Source organism: Hyperolius riggenbachi, chromosome 2 (assembly GCF_040937935.1).
Source record: "Hyperolius riggenbachi isolate aHypRig1 chromosome 2, aHypRig1.pri, whole genome shotgun sequence".
In the NCBI taxonomy this organism is placed as follows: Eukaryota; Metazoa; Chordata; class Amphibia; order Anura; family Hyperoliidae; genus Hyperolius; species Hyperolius riggenbachi.
This window is the reverse complement of record NC_090647.1, coordinates 462,541,927-462,564,553: the sequence shown is the minus strand read 5'-3', so window position 1 is coordinate 462,564,553 and position 22,627 is coordinate 462,541,927. Positions and strand designations below refer to the sequence as shown.

Here is a 22,627-nt window from a genome sequence, read left to right as displayed (position 1 = left end):
GCTGCAGAGCATGTTAGCAGGGACGGCTCGTGCAGCCTTCTCTCGGGGTCCCCACCCTATCTAAGTTTAAAATCACCCAACATTATAGGAACATGCTAGCAACGTTGACTTGGGAGCAGCAGACCATATACAGGGGAAGGGGTGCGGTGTAGGCGGCGCCCCCGCCTCCTGTAATACACAGATCCTCGCCTGCGTCCCTTCCTGCCTCTGTAAGCCAATTGGAAGAAGCTTACGGAGGCCATCACCAGGAAAGCCATATGGAGGAGGGAATGGAACACTACACACCAGGGAACTGTATAGTGGAGGGAGGGGCATCACTAGCTACCAGAGGACTGTATAGGGAAGGGAGGGGCCACTAGACACCAGGGAACTGTATAGAGGAGGGAGGACCACTAGACACCAGGGAATTGTATAGGAAAGGCAAGAGGGCTACTATACACCAGGGAACTGTATAGGGGAAGGAAAGGGGTGCGTTAGACACCATGGAACTCTATAAGGTACTAGTGAGGTAGCCACTAGAGACATTGAGTTTGGCCCGTGACTTGGTCCCAGTGTTCAATTTCAGCCCACTTTGTATTTGCGTTTGGTACCCCTGAATTATTATTAGACCAATGAAATGCAACTACTGCTGCTTGCACAAAATTAGCATACCTTTGCATCAACTCACACTTATTAACCTCAGGTCAGGTATACTTTGAAGGACGACTACCCCTCCTCCAAATACGATATGGAAAAGCGACAAGCAATATACATCATATGTACATTACTATATACACTATACTGAACAAACACAGAACTCCTTTGTATTCTCTTCCCATAGGTCTGCTGAGCAAATGGCTTTCTTTGAATTGACATAATAAAAAGTTCTTCCAAACACACATAGGGCATTTTGCCACATTTGTTCAAAAATAATTACTGCAATTGCTTCGAGGACAAGTGCCTTTACAGCATCTGAATAACCTTTACTTTTTCCTTACAGTTAGAAACTTTGGTATGAGTCAGTTTAGAATGAAATGTTAAGTTCCCCCGGCTGCAATGTGCAATCACACAGCTCGGGGTACAGAACAGTCTGTAATCTTGGATCAATATAGAAGCCTACACTCCGCAGCAGCAGAAATGACTAACAGCGTAAAACTTGCCACTTGGCTGCGACTCATTCATGTTCTGCTAGTGGGGATAGAAAAGACTGTGTGGACCCCATCCTCCCATGCTGAGCGGGGTCTACAGCACCTACAGCTTCTTCATTATCTTCTATTCTGTTCAGAGTCACAGAAACAAAAGAGCTGATCATCGAGATTCACACATTCATCACAACCACACGAATAACAGATCTTACTTTTATTCACGCTCAATTGATGATTAAATAACTGAATGTCACAAAAGCTTACGGTTGGTTATAAAAGCAAGTTAACCTATTGTTGGGAAAAAACATCATTCAGATTGACTGAGATCAGTGAAATGATTATATGTTAAATTACGCAACAGTCTGAGATGAAATTCACCCATGAATTTTATCTTTTAAAGGGAACTACTCCCTGCACCAGAGGCGCCGCGTAACTACAATTCATGGGGGCCCCCAGCGAAACTTTGATGTCCCTCCCCATGTTTTCTTTTCCCTTGGCGCCCTTCATGGCCTGGGAGCCCATCTCACAAAGGTCATAAAACAAGTGCAGCCATCATGATCTTCACACCCGCAAAAAGCACCTGATATGAAGTATAGTCCCCTGTATCAGAGGAAAGGGAAGGTTAGTAGTTGGGGGCCCCCTGCAGTGGTAAAGGCTGCTCCCCTCTAGTTGCACCCCTGCCCTGCACAGATCAGAGCACTGCAGCTCCTCTCCCTCTTCTCCCCACTTTGCAGGTCCCTGCAACAGGGAGAAATCTAGTTGATTGGTTCCTTGCCCCATCCAAGTGCCGGGGCTGCTCCCCCTTCTCCCCTTTACAGGCTGTGGTACTGCAGGGAAGCACTTTAGATGCATAGGGGTTGATTCACTAAGACAAATAGCATGCCTTATCATAGTTAACACACCTATCAGAGTTTACATGCCTTATCAGAGTAGCATATCGAGCACTATGAACTTATGCCTGCTAATTGGCAATGATGAGAGCTCCACTCGCACTGCCCTGAGCTCCTGCGAGTCCAATCACTTTAAAGAACATTATCCCCGCACTTTGATTGGCCCAATAGGTTGCCTGTCAAATTTCCTGTAAAGTGACAGGCAGTCTATTGGGCCAATCACAGTGCAGGGATAATGTCCTTTAAAGTGTTTGGACCTGCAAAGGCGTGTTAACTCTGATAAGGAATGTTAACTCTGATAAGGCATGCTATTTGTCTTAGTGAATCAAGGCCCTAGACATCTGATCCCACATCCCGGATCCCACTGACCCGCCTCGCTCAGTACTGGAGACTGATGGATGACAGTCAGGTTGATGGCAGATGGACTGTGTACTCGGGCAGTTATGCACCTAAAAGGCTTTCTGTGTAGGTAGAATGTAACAGGGAGAACAGCCACAAAAGAGCATAGTGCTAAAAGACTACAAGCTAGGGGAACATAATGGTTCAAGTTATAACAAAAGGTATGTACATAGTGGTGGCACTAATTGGAGGGGGGGGGGGCATAACTAGAACTACCACTATGTACCCCTCTTTATACCCCTAAATTCGTGTATATTCAATACTGTTGCAGGAAAATCTGGGCGCAGCCGACAGACGGCTCACCCCGCTGCAGCCCAACTTCTGCTTGCACTAAATACTTGTCCTCCTCCGAGTTGGGGGACAATTGGGGGAATGCGTAATTTGGCACCAACTATTGCCGGCAACCGAATAACTTTGTCTTTTTGGTCATTTGAGTTCCCACTAATGCCAGCCCCCAAATTAGTCCCTGAGTTCCGCTATAGCCGTAATTCAAATTATAGCCCATAGTGGTGCCCAAATCATCAGCGCAGCTCTTTACTGAATTGAGCTGTTTTGCTAAATATTGACTCCATTATGTCACCTACTATACCATCATGCCTCTTACGATACCCCTGTAATGAGTGTTATGCTCCTCAATATTTCACCCTGACTATGGTCTACCCCAGGGAGCGCACAACAATTTTACCATCACTTACGTTGATTACATAACACAATTAGCACAAACCCCCTTTACATAGGTAGCGTGCACAATACACGAGCAGCATAACACATGGTGCCCTACCAATGCTCGCATTACAATGCTACCAATGCTCTACCAACAATACCCTAGCAATGCTCGCTAATTGCACAGCTCGCACTAAGTAGTTAGTCTAAGTAACAGTAAACTTTATCAATATTTAATGACTATGGCCCAAATGGGAGCTATCCTATTGTCTTTTTGGTGACTTTGGAGTTGGTGGACACCAGGGGCCTGATTCACAAAGCGGTGCAAACTTTTTCGCGGACTTTTGCGCGCGCAATTTGCGGCAAATTGCGCGCGTAAAAGTCCGCGATCGCGCGAATCGCGCAAATTGCGCGGGCAAAAGTCCGCGAAAAAGTTTGCACCGCTTTGTGAATCAGGCCCCATGGGGGATTGGAATCATCCTAATTGTAGTTCCAGATTGTGGGTGACCCATTGAGTTGGAGTTTCTCTTTCTCTGATGAGGGCACCCAATATTGGGGTGTGAAGGGAAACCAAAATTGGATGAGAATGTTAACCACAAGCTGAAGGTGGAGGAGAATTCTACTCAGCAAACTATCAATTTAATGAATTCAACTGCATGGCAGAAAAATTAACTTTGGCAAACTGTTACCCAAAAGTTGGTTATGCAGGCCGGGCCAACTATAAATTAGACATTTAATTGGTTCAGTAAAATAAAATAAATAATTAGCTCAGTTAACTTTGGGGCTTTGATGTCATACAAAAACATTGTTTGGAATGGACAATACATGCAATCCATTTACAGCTGTATGAGCCAATTCACCAGACCGGGATTTGTATTTTATTATTGCCCAAGGCCCACTGTCACCAGTCCCCTCCCCCTCGCCCCATCTTGTGCACCCCTGTCCTGTGCTCCACTTCTAGCCCCTGTGGAAGCAGGGTGGTCAAAGACCAGGTTTGTGACTGCTGCGGTTTACATGTTTGGCAGTTTAAATGACTGAGTGTGCCAGCTTGCTTCCCACCCCTTGCTTCTTGGTGCCATAGGCCATGGCCTTTATGGCCTTGCCTCAATTCCAGCAATGCACTCCACGGGAGAGATGAATCTGGCTCATCCAACCAGAAGAAGTGCAGTGAGCTGAGTTCCCCTCAGACATCCAATCACAAGCAGAGGAATTGAAAAAAAATAGTGCCGATGCTTGAAATGTTTCACATTACTACTTTCAGAATGCTTCCAACTCCAAATCACCATTGAAATGAATAAACTGCTGGCGACTTCACACTATGCCTGTTGCTGCATGTGAACGCACTAATTGTATACAGGTGAATCTCGAAAAATTAGAATATTGTGCAAAAGTCCATTTATATCAGTAATTCAACTTAAAATTTAAATCAAATATATGAAATAGGAACCCTTTGCAGGTGTTTTGAATGAATCAGCTGATTAGAGTCTGACACTTTAAAGCCTAGAATACTGAACATTTTCACAATATTCTAATGATCTGAGAAATTGATTTTGGGGTTCTCATAAGCTGTAAACCATAATCAGCAACATTGTAATAAAGGCCTGAAGTATCTCACTTTGCATGTAATGAGCCTGTTTCATATATTAGTTTTACCTTTGAACTTGAATTACCGAAATAAATAGACTTTTGCATGATATTCTAATTCTTCGGGTTTAAAGAGAATCTGTATTTTAAAAAAATGCCCCTGGGGGGAACTCACCTCTGGAGGGGGAAGCCTCTGGATCCTATCGAGGCTTCCCCCGTCTTCCTCCGTTCTACTGTGGTCTCGCTGCAGATCCACGAATGGCGAGCATGTAAATATTTACCTTCCCGGCTTCAGCGCAGGTACAGTTGCGGCTCTCGGCTCGGAAATACACGGAAATAGCCGATAGTTGGGTCTGCTCTGCGCAGGTGCAAAACCCCTGGGCAGTAGAGCGGACCCAGGTGGGATCAACTATTTCTGCCTATTTCTGAGCCAAGAGCTGCAACAGCGCCTCCCGCTGGAGCCGGGCAAAGTAAATATTGCACAGCCTGACAAATTGTCAGCTGTGCATTGCGAGGGCCAGAGCAAGACCGCCGTGGGATGGAGGAGGACGGGGGAAGCCTCAATAGGATCCAGAGGCTTCCCCTTCCGAGGTGAGTTCCCCCCAGGGGCATTTTTTTTAAGTACAGAGTCTCTTTAACCTGTAGGTATGTTCACACCTCTGCGTTATCCAACCACGTTATCCAAACACACTTCCTATAGTGTGTTTCTGGATAAGGTGTGTGATAACATGCATGTTACACAGCAATTCTTCATGCCATGAAAAATAACATGCAGAGAACTGTTGCCATGACAGTGTACCGAAACTCTTCTTTGCTTCGCCATTGCGCTCATTTTGAGCACTTTTTCACTGAGTAATAATTCTAACTTGCAGGCAAATTGAGTGCAGCGTGGTGCTCAGCCAATCAAATGCACTTCCTGTTGAACTTCCTTGGCCCTATTCCACCCTGAATACAATTTGAATGACATCTGATTGGAAGCCAGAAATACTATATTAGCATTTCACTCACCATCTTTAGGCATATGTAAATTACTGAGCTTACTAGGTGATATGCCTTTGTTATTCAGGTTTAACCTTTATATACAGGACAGTTCCACTCCACTACTCTGATCAGATCAGACCTTTCTTTATTTTGAAAAAAGTGTCCGCTTTTTTTAACTTAAAGGACCACTATTTCGAAGACTTTATAAAATTAACAAATCATGAAAACACATCAATAAAAAGTAGATCCCAGAGTACAATGTGCTTTGAATTACTTTTCTATTATGTTGCTGTCCCTTGCAGTAGGCAGTGAAAATGTGACAGAGTTCACAAGTTTTAGACTGGTCCATCTCCTCATGGGAGATTCTCAGGGTTTTCTTTATTTTCAAAAGAATTTAGTGAACAGTGGTTGCTCAGTCCAATTGCCAGAACATGTAGTAGGGGGGCTGTGTCTTTCTTTTGAGGAAATACTGAGAATCCCCCATGAAGCTATGGACTAGTCAAAAACCTGCCAGTTCAGTCAGATTTCTGCTAACTGCAGTAAGTGAGAGCAACACAGGAGAGAGGTAATTTATGACCCATTTTACTCTGCAAGAAACATATGTTTCTCTGTATGTGCTTACATGTATTTTAAATGTTGACATTTTTGCCATAGTAGTCCTTTAATTCAAAGTTACCAGGTAAATGACATGATAATTTTGTATGACATTCTCTTCTGACAGATACATAACAGATTTCAGGATTTGTAAAGACAGTACGTGATTTTGTGGTAAAGTTGCATGTCCAGCAGGGTCTGCAGCAGTCTGCCTTTCATCTATCATGTACGCATAAACTAATACATGCCGTGTGCCCAAAGCAATGTCCGCAATGTATTTACAATCTAAACAAATAAATGCATGTACAAACAAGGACTAAGTGTTTCCAAATGTTCCCATGTTATATTCTGGAAGGGAACTGCAGAGAAACAAAATACATCCTCAGGCAGCCTATCCCATTTCATGTGTGTGCGACTGTGGGAAAACCTCCCATCCTAGAAACACATTTCCAGCTGCATGTCTCTGGCTGGACTGCCAAGCCAGGAGGAGCGCCATGCTAAATGACTAATTAGGAATTCAAACCTAAAGCTATCGACAAACACTCAATGGTAGGCAGATGTGCAGAGCACAAAAAAGGCTGCCAAAGATTTCTGCAATTAAAGATCAGCAATTATCTATTATCAAAACATAAACAGTGTCTTGCTTCAGCTGTGTGCACATGCATCCCATCGAGGTACACTGGGGGTGTCCCATAGAGGCAAGTCCAGGGGTGTCCCATGGAGGCATGCTGGAGATGTCCCATTGAGGCATGCTGTGGTTGTCCAATGGAGGCATGTTGTGGCATGTCGGGGGAGTCCCATGGAGACTTGCTGGCGGTGTCCAGTGGAGGCATGTCGCGGCATGTTGGGGGTGTCCCGTGGAGGCATGTTTCGGCATGTCGGGGGTGTCCCATGGAGGCATGTGTCGGCATGTTGGGGGTGTCCCATGGAGTCATGTTGGGGCATGTCGGGGGTGTCCCATGGAGTCATGTCGCGGCATGTCGGGGGTGTCCCATGGAGGCATGTGTCGGCATGTTGGGGGTGTCCCATGGAGTCATGTTGGGGCATGTCGGGGGTGTCCCATGGAGTCATGTCGCGGCATGTCAGGGGTGTCCCATGGAGGCATGTGTCGATGTCGGGGGTGTCCCATGGAGTCATGCTGGGGGTGTCCAGTTGAGGCATGTTGGGGCATGTCGGGGTTGTCTCATGGAGGCACGCTGGGGATGTCCCATTGAGGCATGCTGGGGGTTTCCAATAGAGGCATGTTGGGGCTTGTCGGGGGTGTCCCATGGAGGCATGCTGGGGGTAGGGACGTTTGTGTGTGTAAAAAGTCATGGAGAGGCATGTGATCAGTTTATTTTCAAGGCTCTGTTATGCTGTGACCATTTCCTGCTATAGCACATGATTGTGACCAGCAAATTAGAGCCTCACAAATCTACCAGCCGATCAAACCAACCCACTACTCTGCTGGCAAACCATATATTACCCAGTTCCCTCACCTGATTTCTTAAGCTACGTACACACGTCTGACTTTTACAAACTATTGGTCGTCAGACCTGCCCGTGGGACGGTCGTTCTGACGACAGTTTGCCGTTGTGTACAGTCTGTCGTCAGGCTGATAAGGCTGGTTTTGACTCAAAACCAGCCTTATCAGCCGGACGACAGACTTTACACAACGGCAAACTGTTGTCAGAACTTCTGACAACAGTTTGCCGGTGTGTCAGAACGACCGGTAGTTTGTAAAAGTCAGACGTGTGTACGAATCTTTATAGTTCAACTATCGAAGGGAATTAAGTGGAGGAGCCAGGAATGGAGCAGGCACCAGCAGAGAAGCGGGACATAAGGGAATCAGTTGGAAAAGCCAGGAATGGAGTGAGCTGCCAGCAGAGTAATGGGACAAAAGGGAATCAGGACAGGGACAGTTCTAGACTTTTTGCTGCCTGAGGCAAACTTATTAGGATGCCCCCCCCCCCCCCCCCCGATTTAGAATGATCGCACAGCACTCGACAATTTACTATGCTTCATTTAATGTTCTCACATGACATGCTGCAGCTCAACACAATAGCACACTGGCTGGCTGTGAGTCTGTGACAGACAAACTGCTTACCCTCAGCCACTCCATTTCTCCTCTGTCAGGACAGCAGTGCCACCTCCTCCCTACTGCTGTCAAAGTCAAATGAAACACTGCTGCTCTCCTGCCTCTCCCTTGCTCACTCACTGTCTGACTCCTAACAACGCACAACAAGCTGATTTTCCCCAATGATGACATCTTCACTTTGCTCTCCTCTCACTTCTCCTACTCTGTTCACACTAACTGCATGCAGTCACAGTATAACCATGCTGCCCCTGTAATTTCTCTTTGACAACATGATTGAATGGTGGATCGTACAGTCAAATCACTAGATGTATTGTGGTGTGTTCTAGAGTGTAAATATCTGGTATATTGGATCGTTGCCAGCAGAGTAGTGAGACATAAGGGAATCAGGTGGAGGAGCTGGGAATGGAGCAGGTTGCCAGCATAGAAGTGGGACATAAAGGACTCAGGTAGAAGAGCTGGGAATGGAGCAGGCTGCCAGCAGAGTAGTAGGGATACCGTATAGGGATGCTGGTATATAGGGAATGTTGGTGGAGGGCATACTGGTATTGGGGTTGCTCGTATATAGGGGATGCTGGTATAGAGGATGATGGTATATAGGGAATGCTGGAATAGGGATGCTGGTATAGAGGATGATGCTATATAATGATGGTATATAGGCATAGCCGGCCTTTGACCTGAGCGACCCGAGCGGTCGCTCAGGGCACCGGCTTCCAAGGGGGCGCCTAGAGCTGGCTATCTATGGAGGGAGGGCACTTACTCCTGGCTACCTATACTGAGGGCACTAACACCTGGCTACCTATACTGGAGGCACTGACGCCTGGCTACCTATGGGGAGAGACCTACAGCTGACTTCCTATACTGGGGGCACCCATACCTGACTACCTACCTATACTGAGTCTGAGGGCGTTTTTTTTAGGGGGGGGAGGGAACACGCACTGCGGCTATAACGTGTGATAAAAATTGTCGGTGCTCTGCTGTCATTCAAAATGTCACAGCTTCAAAAAGGTTGGGAACCACTGTCCTAGGAGGTAACGCAGAAGAAAAGGTGAATTGCATATGGGTCTGTGTGTGTGGTGTGTGTACGTGCGAAGAGGATGAAGGGGGGGCACCAAAATCAGGCTTCGCTCAGGGCACTGTGAAACCTAGGGCTGGCCCTGTATATAGGGAATCCTGGTATAGTGATGCTGTTATAAAGGGATTGATGGTTTTTAGGGAATGCTGGTATATAGGGAATGCTGGTATGTAGGGAGAGAATGCTGGTATATAGGGAATTCTGGTATAGGTGATGCTGGTATGGGGGATGCAGGTATAGAGGACGATGGTTTATAGGGAATGCTGGTATTTAGGGATGCTGTTATATAGGGAATGCTAGTATAGTGATGCTGGTATAGAGGATGATGCTATATAATGATGGTATGTGGGGAATGCTGGTATAGTGGTGCTGGTACTGCATAGAGGATTATGCTATATAATGATGGTATATATGGAATGCTGGTATAGTGATGCTGGTATGTAGGGAGGGAATGCTGGTATATAGGGGATGCTGGTACAGAGGATGCTGGTATATAAGGAATGCTTGTATAAGGCTATGGCTGTTATATAGTGAATGCTGGTATAAGGGGATGCTGTTATATAGGTAATGCTGGTATATGGGGATGATGTTATATATAGGGACGCCGTTCTCTCTCGCTGCCGCTGGATGTTATATATATATATAGGGATGCCGTTCTCTCTCGCTGGCAGTCAGCTGTCTCTGCTATTGTGTCTCCAGGTTAGGAACGACCAGCAGCTGCACATGTAGGGGGGCGGAGCCGGCACAGTCTCCTCCCAGCTATACATAGGAGGGGCGCAGCCTGGATGTACCTCGGGCACAGCTGAGCAGCAGCAGACACTAGTGTCCGCACAGACAGCACATCGGAGAGCAGTGTGTGCCCGCTGCCAGGACGGATCACCTCTTCCCTGCACTCTGCCCGGGGAGGCGCCTCCTCCATACATGCTCCGGCCGGTGACACCGGCGACCTTGGCCGTGCTGTGACAGTGTGATCCGGAGCCGCTCCGCCTCCCTCCCCTGTGATTACTTGGCTGCTGCTGCTGCACAACATGCCGGGCTATGACTACAAGTTCCTGGAGAAGCTCCGGCGCAAGTTCATCTGCCCTCTGTGCGGCAAGGCGATGCGGGAGCCCGTGCAAGTGTCCACCTGTGGCCACCGCTTCTGTGACACCTGCCTGCAGGAGTTCCTCAGGTAAGCTTGTCACCTGTCTGCCATTGTCAGCCTGCTCCTGTGCGTCTCCTGCTGCTCAATGCCTGGCCTTGCAACATGGCACTTCCTACACTGATCCCCACGTCTTAGCCATGGTGGTCCTTCTTCTGCTGGCCAGGCAACTTCATTACCATTTCTTTAGCATCCTCAACAAGTCTGTGAATGATTTCCTCATCCTTAATGGTAGCCATACATCTTGCGATTTTGATTCAGTTGACCATGCGATTAACTTGGGCAATCAACTTCAGTATGGTTGATTGAAAGTCGATTGACTGGTGGTGATTGAAAGTCGATTGACTGGTGGCCCACACACTACACGTGATTGTCCTATACGATTAATCTTCACTGACTGATGATGTGCCTCCATGCTCTAAATTCAAAAATCTAACGTTATCCAAACAGTAGCCGATTTCTATGCAATTGGCTGATATCTTCCAGTCCTGCTTGATCGATTAAAGGGAAGGTCCAAGCAAAAAAAAAAAAATGAGTTTCACTTACCTGGGGCTTCTACCAGCCCCATGCAGCCATCCTGTGCCCTCGTAGTCACTCACTGCTGCTCCAGTCTCCCGCTGGCAGCTTTCTGACCTCGGAGGTCAGGGCCGAATTGCGTACATTTTTACACATTCCCGCTAGTGCAGGAATATTAACACATACATTTTTACGCGTTAGTGGTGCAACGCATACATTTTTGTTCCTGCACTAGCTGGAATGCGTAAAAATGTATGCAATGTGGCCCTGACCTCCGAGGTCAGAAAGCTGCCCGGGGGGGGGGGGGGGACTGGAGCAGCAGTGAGTGACTACGAGGGCACAGGATGGCTACATGGGGCTGGTAGAAGCCCCAGGTAAGTGAAACTCCATTTTTTTTTTTTTTTGCTTGGACCTTCCCTTTAAGCTGGTTGATTCCACATGACATCTTCCACTTTCCATTGATTGGGCATAATGGAACATTCTTTGATATAATGATCGAATGGTTGATTGTACAGTGAAATCGCTAGATGTATTGTAGCTTTCTAGAGTGTAAATATCTGGTATATTGGAGCTTTGTGCACCCCCCCCCCCCCCCTTCCTCCTCCTCCTGTCCAGGAGCTGCTCTTTGCTCCCAGAAGCTGCTATTCCAGCTTGTGGTTGCAGGCATGTTGCATGAATGTCACCTCCTCCACCAGGAAGACATCTGAATAGAGCAGCAGGGCTCTCATTGTTTTGCATTGTTGCTGGTTGTCAACAAACAGAACAGAGAAAAGTGAACGTGCCTTTTGGGACTGAGGGAAGAGCACATCAGAGTGGTGGGGGTGGGTTGGTGGGATTAGGGGCATAGGTGGAGGTGAGGCTGTTGGGACATTTTAAGGGGTTGTGTCTGTGCCCATCAACTTAATCCTTTGTTCAGATCTCTGCTGCCTCTTCCAGTCAGGAGGATTTGCAGTGTCCTCAGCACTTGTAAAACTGCCAAAAAGCTCATCTGGGTTGCTAGACATATTCCCTGTTGCATGCAGGTTCTGTCAGACATAAACACGCCAGCCTGCATGGCAGCCAATGGGGACAGCTCTGCTCTGAAGGGCTGTTTGACTGTCCGCTCTTATGTTGCTGCTGAGACTGGTCACACACAAATCAATTTCTAAGTGCAACTGACTCAATCACTATGAGTCTGCAAAAGACCTAATCATCATCATCATCATCATCATTATTATCAACCCCCCCCCCCCCCCCCCCCCAAAGCCTCATGGATAAACTGACCAGAAGCATCAGACGTTGATAGATTGATAAGACGATTGGGAATGTTGGATCTTGGTGTGAGTGGTGGAAAGGGGGGTGGATGATGCATGGCCATATAACTTGTGTTTTTAATCAATTCTGTATTAGATTTCTGCTAAAATCTAATAGAGATTGAATTGTCAGGTTAGTAGCATTAATCACTACAGCCAACTGATCGCTTTCTGGATTGGGCCGTTATTGACCTGTGTATGGCTAGCGTTCAATCACCATTTGGCCTTAGACAACCTTTGGAAACCCAACAGGCTAAATGGTGTAAAACACAATTGTATTCCTTGCCGGCTGCTTACTGTGTACCTCTTGGGAACAGTGGCTGTTTGCTGTGAGGAAAATAAAGTAAAAGTAGCAGGAGATTTTTTCTTTTCTTTGTACAGAAGGTCTGTCGCCTATCATGCATACTCTCTTGGGGCTAAAGCTAGCCATATATGTACAGTAATATGATATACAAGGGGTGTAGCGGTAGGTAGTGCCATGTCAGCCATGGATAATACGGTGGATGGAATATTTATAGCAGGCAATACCATTTATTGGCTAACTTACAGATCCATGCTGTTGTGAAATACTATGGCTAGGTTTACACTATGCCTGGTGTGTTGCGCATGCTGAAAAATAGGATTGCAATGCTACGGTGTTGAAAAGTAGTATAGAGCGTTATGAGTGCAATGCATCCATTACAAAACTGCATGTTACTCTGCAGCTGTAAATGCACAGTATGCTTCATGGCAAAGCTATGGAATCCACCATGCTGCAAATTGATAAGCAGATGTGAACGTTCCATTGCAATATAGTTGCTTTCTGATGTGATTACATTGTGCGTTGCTCGGCAACGGATGTAGTGTGAACTTACCCTTAGGCTACGTTCACACTGCACGTGTTTCCGTCAGCGTTTCGGGAATGCGTGCAGGAGGCTGACACACACGACATAAGATCTGATGTTCACACTGCATGCGTTCCGGACCAGTGCGGTCCGGGAATGCATGCTGCACGCACTTTTTCCCAAAACGCGCGGCTTACCCATTTACTTCAATGAATGGGATCAACCACGCAACGCATACAAACGCGGATGGCGTGCGTTCATATGCGTTGTGTTCCAAACGCACGGCCGTCCACGTTTGCTGATGTGAACAGGGCCAACGGCCTCTATTGCACTAGCACAATGTGAAAAAGCTTTCAGTTAAAAATATGTAGAGTGTGAACTGAGCCATTGGGAAACATGGACATTACCTTGCACATCAGTAGTCAGTTCCGTTATAACTGGCTGCAACTGTAAAAGGACCCTAGGAGTTCTACTCATGAAGTGTGATTAACTGGATTCAGAACTCTACTTTTCCTCTGCAATTTTTTTAAATGCATGGTTTCTGGTTTTAGAATACTATATATTTAAAAAAGGATGACTTGTATCAATATTGTGATCCGGGAAGTGTTTCTGAAAAAAAATTGCTTTAATTCTTAAAGGCAAACTGAAATGGCAGCTAGTAAACTGTTCAGCTGTTGTTACTGTACTTTCCACTTCCTCATTACCTGTTGCACTGTTTACCTGTATACTTCTGGTGCACTAAAAATACATTAGGAAAACACCTCCTGGAATAGATTAGCTATTGGATACAGTGTAGCTATTTTTAGATCATATGCAGATTCATCTCTGGCCAGTATGTTATGTCTGCTGCAACAAATTACAACAAGTGTACCTGTCTTGTAGACATAATGGGCTCACTTCAGACACTCTAGTGTGAGCTGATAGGCTGCCTGAAGGACAGGGTCACTGTCTTCTCATATCTGCCACTGAAAATAAACAGCTAACTGCATACAATAGGCAATTAGCCTTTCTCAAGTCTGCCACCTTGTAGATTTATAGAATTGGTCAAGCTGTGGGTTTTGGGGGATGGGTAGGAGGCTGTGCCTCAATATGTGTTCAGGGGAAATAATTCTTCACTAATAGGAAAGTGCTGAAGACCCTCCACATCCTCTGAAGTCAGATGTGAGATGGCATTTCTGTTTTACCTTTCTGTAATGTGGCTATACCCTATTATGTTCTGTAGAAGGCAGGGAGTAATGTGCTTGCATCTGCTTGTATAGCTATGATCGGCTTCTTAGCCCTTTCCCCAAAAGTTTAAGATCACAATCCTTTAATTTGAGGAAATGTGTATTAGGGGAACATTGCAAGAAAGTTACAAAGTATATAACTTCTCTGAGTCCTTTGAAATCTGGAGTGTTCATTATGTGTAACCATTGCCCCCCCCCCCGAGGGTCAGCAACGCTAACTGTGGCCACCAGAGGGCCCATCTCTGCATGAAGGTGAACTCTGAACATGGTCACATTCTTCCTGGTGATTACACAGGTTTTGTGGAGAGTTCACTTTGATGGCAGGCGGAGGGTTGCTTGTTGAAGTTACTCGGTGCTTCACAGATCCCCAGCTCTCACATGAAGAGGGCACCATTCCTAGCTGTCTGCAGTCTTTCCATAGAGCTCAAGTGGCCCTAATGGGATGTGTTTCCTGAACATTTATTGGTAAAGTAGCTAAAACGTTTCTACTTTAAAACTCTCTAGCAAAATTGTGTGTGTGTTTTGAAGAGTTTGGAAAAGGGATGATGCATCCTGCCAGGAGTGCTTTTACTGCATTCCTGAGAATTGTAAACTTTTTGCAGTTAAAAACTTTGAACAACATAAAATTTGCATGATAAGCGCTGCAGCTATTCCTAGTGAGTTCCAGCCCTAAAGTCTTGTATACACTATATGCTTATGGGGCATGTCACGTGATGGGGATCTGGACCCGATACCCTTGGCCAATATTTTAGGGCCCAGGCTGTACAGATGTGTCGATATGTTCTGTTGCAATGTGGGAGAAGGGGAGAGGACCGTCAGAGCGTCACGGCTCTGATGTCATGTGGGAGCCAGGTGGGTGGGGAAACCGCTGTTCACAGCTGACGCTCTGCCAAAGCAATCTGCCCGGCTGACCACTGGCCGGGGGCTACTGTACACACTGGAGTTTTAGCAGAGGCGGTCCTTATCAACTGCCTTGGGTGAGTTTCATCTAGCATGTGTATACCGCACAAATTTCAGGCCAACTTATTTATTAAGATTTTAACCGGGGAATCTCAGGTGGGCTTGTGCGCTGCATTTAGAGGTATGGACAAGAAGGGCAAAGATGCCATGCTTTTAAAAGTGCAGCAGCTGTAGACCTGTCCCCTACCCTTATACTGTACAATCAATCACAATGGTAGATTGGGAGGATGCATGCAAAGGCAAAAAAGTTGCATGCATGTTCATATGTTGACTGCAGCCTGCTATCTTAGTGGAAATGCCAAACGCTGCCCCAGTAAAAGAGTTGGGCTTCATATTATGGTAAATTCTAGCTGGCTATACAGTACAGGTTGGTCTTCTCTTTCCTCCTTTACTGCTTACAATCCTACATGTTTAGGCCACATAAAGGGGCAATGCGGGCTGTCGGCCCATGGGCCTTGAGTTTGACACCTGTGTGGCAGAGGGTATTTGGCCGAGGCAGTGATTGGGGGCTGACTTTGCAAGACACTAGCATGTGTGACGCCCAGAGATCTAGATTGTCTCAGCCGAGTGCAGTGCTTTCCTTTCTATCGCTTCCTCTGAAAGCCACTCCATTGACACTACTGCAGCCAAAGAGATCAGCAGGGCTGCCAGGCATCTGGTATTGTTTAAAAGGAAATAAATATGGCAACTTTTGTTTCTGCTTAGTTCAGTTGCCTTTTAATCCTACATACAGGTCTGATTTCAATAGCTCAACAATTTATTTTTTGTTTGAGACTGTTTTGGTGTTCAGGGGAAATAATTCCCCCCCCCCCCCCCCCCCCCCACACACACTTTGAAAGTGTTTTTCTATAAAACTGAATATCTTTAGTGTAACATTCTCACTGTGGCAGCCTCAGAAGCCAAAGTTTAACCCTGCTGCTATTTTTAAGACCAGGCATGTGTCAAGTAAACATACACGCCACTGTGGACCTGTCATGTGTGTTTATGCAGCAAACTGACACTCCCACTTCCAACCACTTATCTGCATGAGCCATAGTAGGCCGCAGGAAGGACAGACCTCTAATATCATGAATACCTCTATTCTTATGCTTGCTGGATCTTCAAACTGAATCTTTAATCCAGCACAAATGTAATGTGAAGCAGTCATTAGTTGTGGCAATATAATTTATTATAACTCATGCACATGGTTTGGAATCAGTTCTGCTTCTGCTGGAGGGGTAGCTTTGCATTCTTCACCCCGCATGAGATTATTAATAAAGCTGAGCGGAGAGATTATAAATGTTTAATGCGCTGTGCGGCCGCATCAGTCTCCTGCCCGTGTGTGCGTTCTCACATTGGTGCTCGCCGTCCTCGCTGAAACTTCTTGTGATTACTGCTTGTTCTGCTCAAGTTAGGCGAAACTGTTCAACCTGGGCAAATATTTGCACATTTCCATCCATGACCGTCCTTCTCTGTGCGCCCCAAGTGAGCTGATCCCGCCTGATCCCCGGAGACTTCCTTATGCCTAATTGCCTCTGTATTGGCAGGGGAGGATTTCTGGATGTCGGATTCCCCAGATGAAAGGCTTGCAGTAACTGGCGGCATGGCTCTAAGCTGGGTAAAGACTTCACATAATAGTTGGACCATGCGATGCACACTGTTTTTACTCTACCCAGTGATGCTTGTACAGACACGCACACTAACCTGAGCGCCGTGCACAGTATAATGGAGGGGAGGAGCCTTCCGAATGTGTCAGAGGACAGTCAGCCAACTGTCGCCTGATTTGGTCACAAATGATGATGAGACTGGAAAACAGAATTCTACAAGTGAAACTCAAAAAATTAGAATATCATGCCAAAGTTCATTCAGAAATGCTGAACCAGACTGAGGCGCCTAAACGCATTAGGTATTGCTGCAGAGCTTTTAAATCCTGCCAGCGCTGTGTGCAGTGATTCCTAAGGCGATCACGTTTTTTACTACAATTTGAAAGGCTGTACAGTGAACCGTACAATGCTTCCAGTTAGCAATTTTGTTTTTCCTACATAAACTTTATTACACTTACCAGGTGTCCTGATTTCCGGCTTCCGTCTGTAGCCCTGTCCTCTGAAGGAAGACTTCTTCATAGGTGCTTCAAGACCAATCAGAGAAAGAAGTTCCTGTGACCTCTTTTGCTAGGAGGGCGGGGCTATGGGCAGAAGTCAAACATTGGGACACCTGGTAAGTATAATTAACCTTATTTACAAGTCCAAATGCTCAGCCCCAAAATTGCTGCAAAATCACCTTACCTGTAACTTCATTTGCAGTTCTACTGGTGCCGATGGTCTCGCGGGTGGGACCATGGCTCCGTCATTGGGGCCAATTACAGCACTCGCTTGCTATCATTATCTGGAGCGCGTTACAGAATGTTTGTGTATATATAATCATCAATAACCATCCCTTAGAGGGGCTCACAGTCTATCTCCTACCATGATATGTTTTTACAGTTTATGTATATATGTATAAGTATTATTTTTTTTTTTTTCCTTTCTCTTAATTTCAATCACTAACAAGTACTTGCTCAGTATGTACATTCTGTCAGTGTGTTCCATGCCTGGACTTGAAATTTGCTGAGCTATGCAGTACTGTCTTTACACCAGGCTTACTAACAGTGTATGTGTGTGTTATTGTAGATTGCATAGCTCATTGGATAAGCAGGGATGAAGATAAGCGGCATAACCATTTATTCAGGCCCTCCTCCCCCACCTCAGACTGGGGCCTGATGAACATCGCCTCTCAATCCCTGTCTTCATTAAGTGCCACTTGGCTGACACACAATGGCTTGCTGCGCTGTGACTGACGTGGGGCGGAGCTGGATCTACACAGGCATAGGAGGTGGGGGGGCCCCATTCAGCAGCTGCTCTTCATATGGCTGCCTGCGCACGTGTATGTGCAAACCCCCAGCTCACCCAGAGGCTTTCCATACGCACTTGTCAGTCTGATTAATGCATTGCCAGGCAGTTTTCTGAGATTGGGTGGCTGGGGAGGAGGAGGGGGGACCACTTTGTGCACGTTCAGCACAAACACACTTCTGCCATCCATGCTCACACGCGTGTGCACACAGATCTTGCTTGCCAACGTTACAGGCATAGTGAGGACAGGCTGTACAGAAGCTTTGCTGGCATGGCTTAGCATTTACCCTAATGTCTTATATTGATGTAAATCATTATGAACTACAGTACATGAATATACAATTACCAGAAATTACTGTGCTGCTACTGCTGCAAATCTTGTCAGGTTATGTAAAGATCTGCGCCTGTGCTGTAGGTGTCGCATAAAACATCTGGATTGTTAACCTTGTGGGTGAGCATACAGTTTAATGCTGCCACTTACTGATTGATTGTAATGATGCTTGGCTCATTCAGATCACATCATCTCGTAATCTTCTCCTGCCCTAGAAATTACTCTAATCAGGTGCCCATTAAGTGTCCTTTCACAGTGCATGTTGTCTGACTGCCCATACAACCCTATGGGCCTGGTTACATCTCTGATTTGTAACAGATCATGTTATTCTAAAGCCTGGTACACACTTTATTTATGATTGGCCAACCGCTGACCAATTTCACCACCTCATGTAGTAGGAGGGTAGGAACACACTAGGCCAGAGGTGGCTAATCTTGGCACTCCAGCTGTGACAAAACTACAAATCCCATCATGCCTCTGCCTCCCCAAGTTATGCTTACAGCTGCCTGGTATTGCAATGCCTAATGGGACTTGTAGTTCCACCACAGCTGGAGTGCCAAGGTTAGCCATCACTGCACTAGGCAGAATCACATATGCGTTTTCCATGCACATAGTGGAAAATGCATATCTCATTCTGCCTAGCGTGTTCCTACCCTGAGGGTCAACAGATCTTAAATACTATGAGCAGATTGTACAGGTAAACCCTAATAATTGATGTCTCTGTCCAGTCTCCATTGCAGTTCACACACAAGGCATATGTTGTGCAACGCACACACTCTGAATCCAGCCTAGAAGTGCAATTTTTAGAGAGAAAAAAATGATTGATATTGTTATCATCTGGGATCTACTACCAACTGCTCTGATTTTATACAATAAGATGTAAAATACGATAATTGAATGAAAAAAAAAAACATTTTCATGAGCTCCGTAACAATGGGAACCATTCTGAGTAGTGGCATTGGTTCACAATCCAAATTTCCTTATTTGTCTGCTCTATAACAGAGCTAGTCACTGATGTAATTGAATATCAACAGATGCTGAAGGATGAGTATAGACTGTTCTGCAAACAGCTGACTAGTCTTTGACTTTCTGCAAGATGGGTGACAGGACTCACAATGCAGGTCAGGCAGGGGAGGAGGGATCTTCTACTGCAATCTGTGCGTTCTTTCAGGATCTTGGAAAATAGATGACTATTTGATTTTAGACCGGCCATGTGAAAAGCAATAATGTCCTATTTCTGTGATCAAGAAATTGCATTTCCTTATCTGGTATCTTTGATTTTTTTATTCAATCTATTTTTCCCCCCCTTTTCTTTTTGGAGCGAGCATCTGTCACTCTCTCACACTTGTGGGGCTGCTGGCAAGAATAGTTTCCATGAGAATGCGCTGATGTCTTAGAAGCCAGGACAGGTGCCCTCTGAACTTCTAAATCTGTGTGTTCTTGGGTGAGGTCACAGTGTGTCTGTCAGGGATTGACAGTTCCTTCCAGAGAGAGGAGTGAGACACACAGCAATTCTCAGTCTACGCAAAGACATTTAGGTGTAACATGCAATCCATGGCACATCTCGCTGGGCTGAGAATAGATGTATGCTGTTTATATGGTAGAGCGGAGCAGTTTCCCTACATACTCCAGGAAGCAAGTAGTGACCTTATTATCCATAGCATCCAAATAGAAACCCTCCATTCTCTAATGCAGCAACATCCATTTTAAATCTGTGCAATCCATTTTTACACACGACCAGGCTATTATTTGGGTAAGAGATGGTCTAGTGGTGTAATATTGTACACTGCCAGCCAAGCTACAAGATACATTATGTTTAGGATGACCACACGTAATACAAAAACATCAATGTGAGTGACCTGTACAGACTAACGTCTTATAAAACGTATAGAGGGGTGGGGAGGAAGCGCCTAAAATATATGGGTTTTAAAACATAATGTGTAAATGAGTTTTAATCTGTTACCTTTCCAGAAGATATAGACACCAGTTCATCTAGAAAGATATTTATTCAAAAAATTGATGTGTTTCGTGGGTCATGGCCCGCTTCCTCAGGTCAATGCAAAAAATGCCTTAGCAGCATTGGAGTAGGGTGTAGGTGCCTCTATTTTATTTGGAGGTAATAGCTTTTATGTTTTCTGGAAAGTGTATTGAACTACAGGAGAGCACCATCAGTATCCGGCAGGACCTGAAGCACCGAGCGGGGGCGGTGAGTTTCAGGCATATTTTATATTACACACACAAAAATCTTTTTGTTCTCATATACCTAATGAGTAATGACACTGCACCATTGGGCTCCTGGTCTCTCTCTACATCTCATTTAAGGTGCTTTTGGTCCATACAAGAATCACCGAACCCCTTCTACAATGGGGCAGTAGTGTGTGTGTGTGGTGTGTGAATGTAGGGATGCCTATAATTAGGCCGAGTTGTATATCTGGGTCAAAACGTATAATCTGGAAGTGGTCATGTACATTACGCTATTTGTTGTAATAAGCGATCGATTATATTGAGTGATCGATAACAACAGTGTGGTAGATTGAATTTCAAACTGCTAGAGGCCAATATTTCTCCTGCCATGAGCAATTCTGGTGGCTGTAAAGTAAATACATGTGACTGACTCCTTGCCGCTCATATAGGAATCCTGGGTGTGCCATGGAGAAATCTAGTGTTTGGAGGCGGGACTCCAGTTGTCATTCCACCACTACATACTGCTCCAGTAGGTTTCTTTGAGGTGTACAGTAGTGAAGGTAGTCGCACACATCAGTTTCACTGATTCTTGGCAGATTCAATCCCTTTGATTAAATCATACCCCAACATGTCCAATTGATTGTAATGCCTAGCAAAAATCTATTGGGATAGGACACCATTTTTGGCAATAGGACAGGGAAAAAGCGGAGGTAGATTGATGGCCCATAGTGTCGCACTACATTGAGCAGTAAAATGCTGTGGCTCGATCATTCTTCAATAGATTTCCTGCTGGATGTATCAACAATCTATGCTATTTCTGGTCAGATTCTAATCAGAGAGGGATCGATAATTTTACAACATTGGGTGGCAATCTATTAGTGTGTGGCTAGCTTAAAGGGCAACTGTAGTGAGAGGTATATGGAGGCTGCCATATTTATTTCATTTTTTTTTAGCAGTACCAGTTGCCTGGCAGCCCAGCTGATCTATTTGGCTGCAGTAGTGGCTGAATAAGACCAGAAACACACATGCAGCTAATCATGTCAGAAACACTTAATCTGCTGCATGCTTGTTTAGGGTCTATGGCTAGAAGTATTAGAGGCAGAGGATCAGCAGGATAGCCTGGCCGCTGGTATTGCTTAAAAGGACATAAATATGGCATCCTCCATATAGGCGCAATCCGTACAGCTCTCACAGCACCCTTCTTGCAGAGCCCTCCCTTACTGGCTGGCTGTGTGCAGAAAGTGTGCGGAGCAGGCTGAGTCTTGCAGAAGTGTGAAGTGATGAATGAAGGGTGAGGAGCAGATAGAGGGCCTGCTTGTGCCTGTCCTGTTAGCAGTGAAGCACTTGTTAGTGATGCACATGGATGCATGTGTGGCTGTAACATCCACTCACAGGAAACCAGAGTTCATCTCTTTGTCTTCTCTTCTAGTCTCTATAATCTTTACCGTTTCTAAACAAGTTATTGTATACATGCCTATCTTAGCATACCCAGCAGTTCAATGCTACATGGGAATTATGAATGCATTGATGTAAATAGAACAAAGACCATTGTACTAGAACAAGGTCATAGATTTCCTAATACGCAGTATTCCCAATAAACAATCTGGGCAACCATTATTGACTCTGTAGATTCCTCCATTTTTTTTTTTTGGGGGGGGGGGGGGTATAATATGGGTATAAGTCTGATGCAGATTTTAAAATGACTGACACTTTTCATTGTACTGTATAAGGCATAATATATACACAACTTTTCACAGGCGATATATAGTAACGCTTCTTTCATTGGATAGTCTCGTATTATCTGCCAGTCGTTCCAAGGCTCACATGACTGCATGTGATTTCATTCTATCAATGTACTATCAATCTTCATTGTTTTGTTATTTTGCTGTGTTGTGGATGCAC

The 22,627-nt window shown here is 45.5% G+C and overlaps 1 protein-coding gene across 1 annotated transcript in view; it reads left to right on the top strand.

Moving 5' to 3' along the window:
* Positions 1–10,153: 10,153 nt before the first annotated feature.
* Positions 10,154–22,627, top strand: part of TRAF4 (TNF receptor associated factor 4) — a 52,108-nt gene continuing 39,634 nt past the window's right edge. Inside the window, exon 1 of the mRNA XM_068270140.1 lies at positions 10,154–10,555. Coding sequence (XP_068126241.1) covers positions 10,413–10,555 — 143 coding nt within the window. The 5' untranslated portion in view covers positions 10,154–10,412. The remainder of the gene's footprint in view (positions 10,556–22,627) is intronic.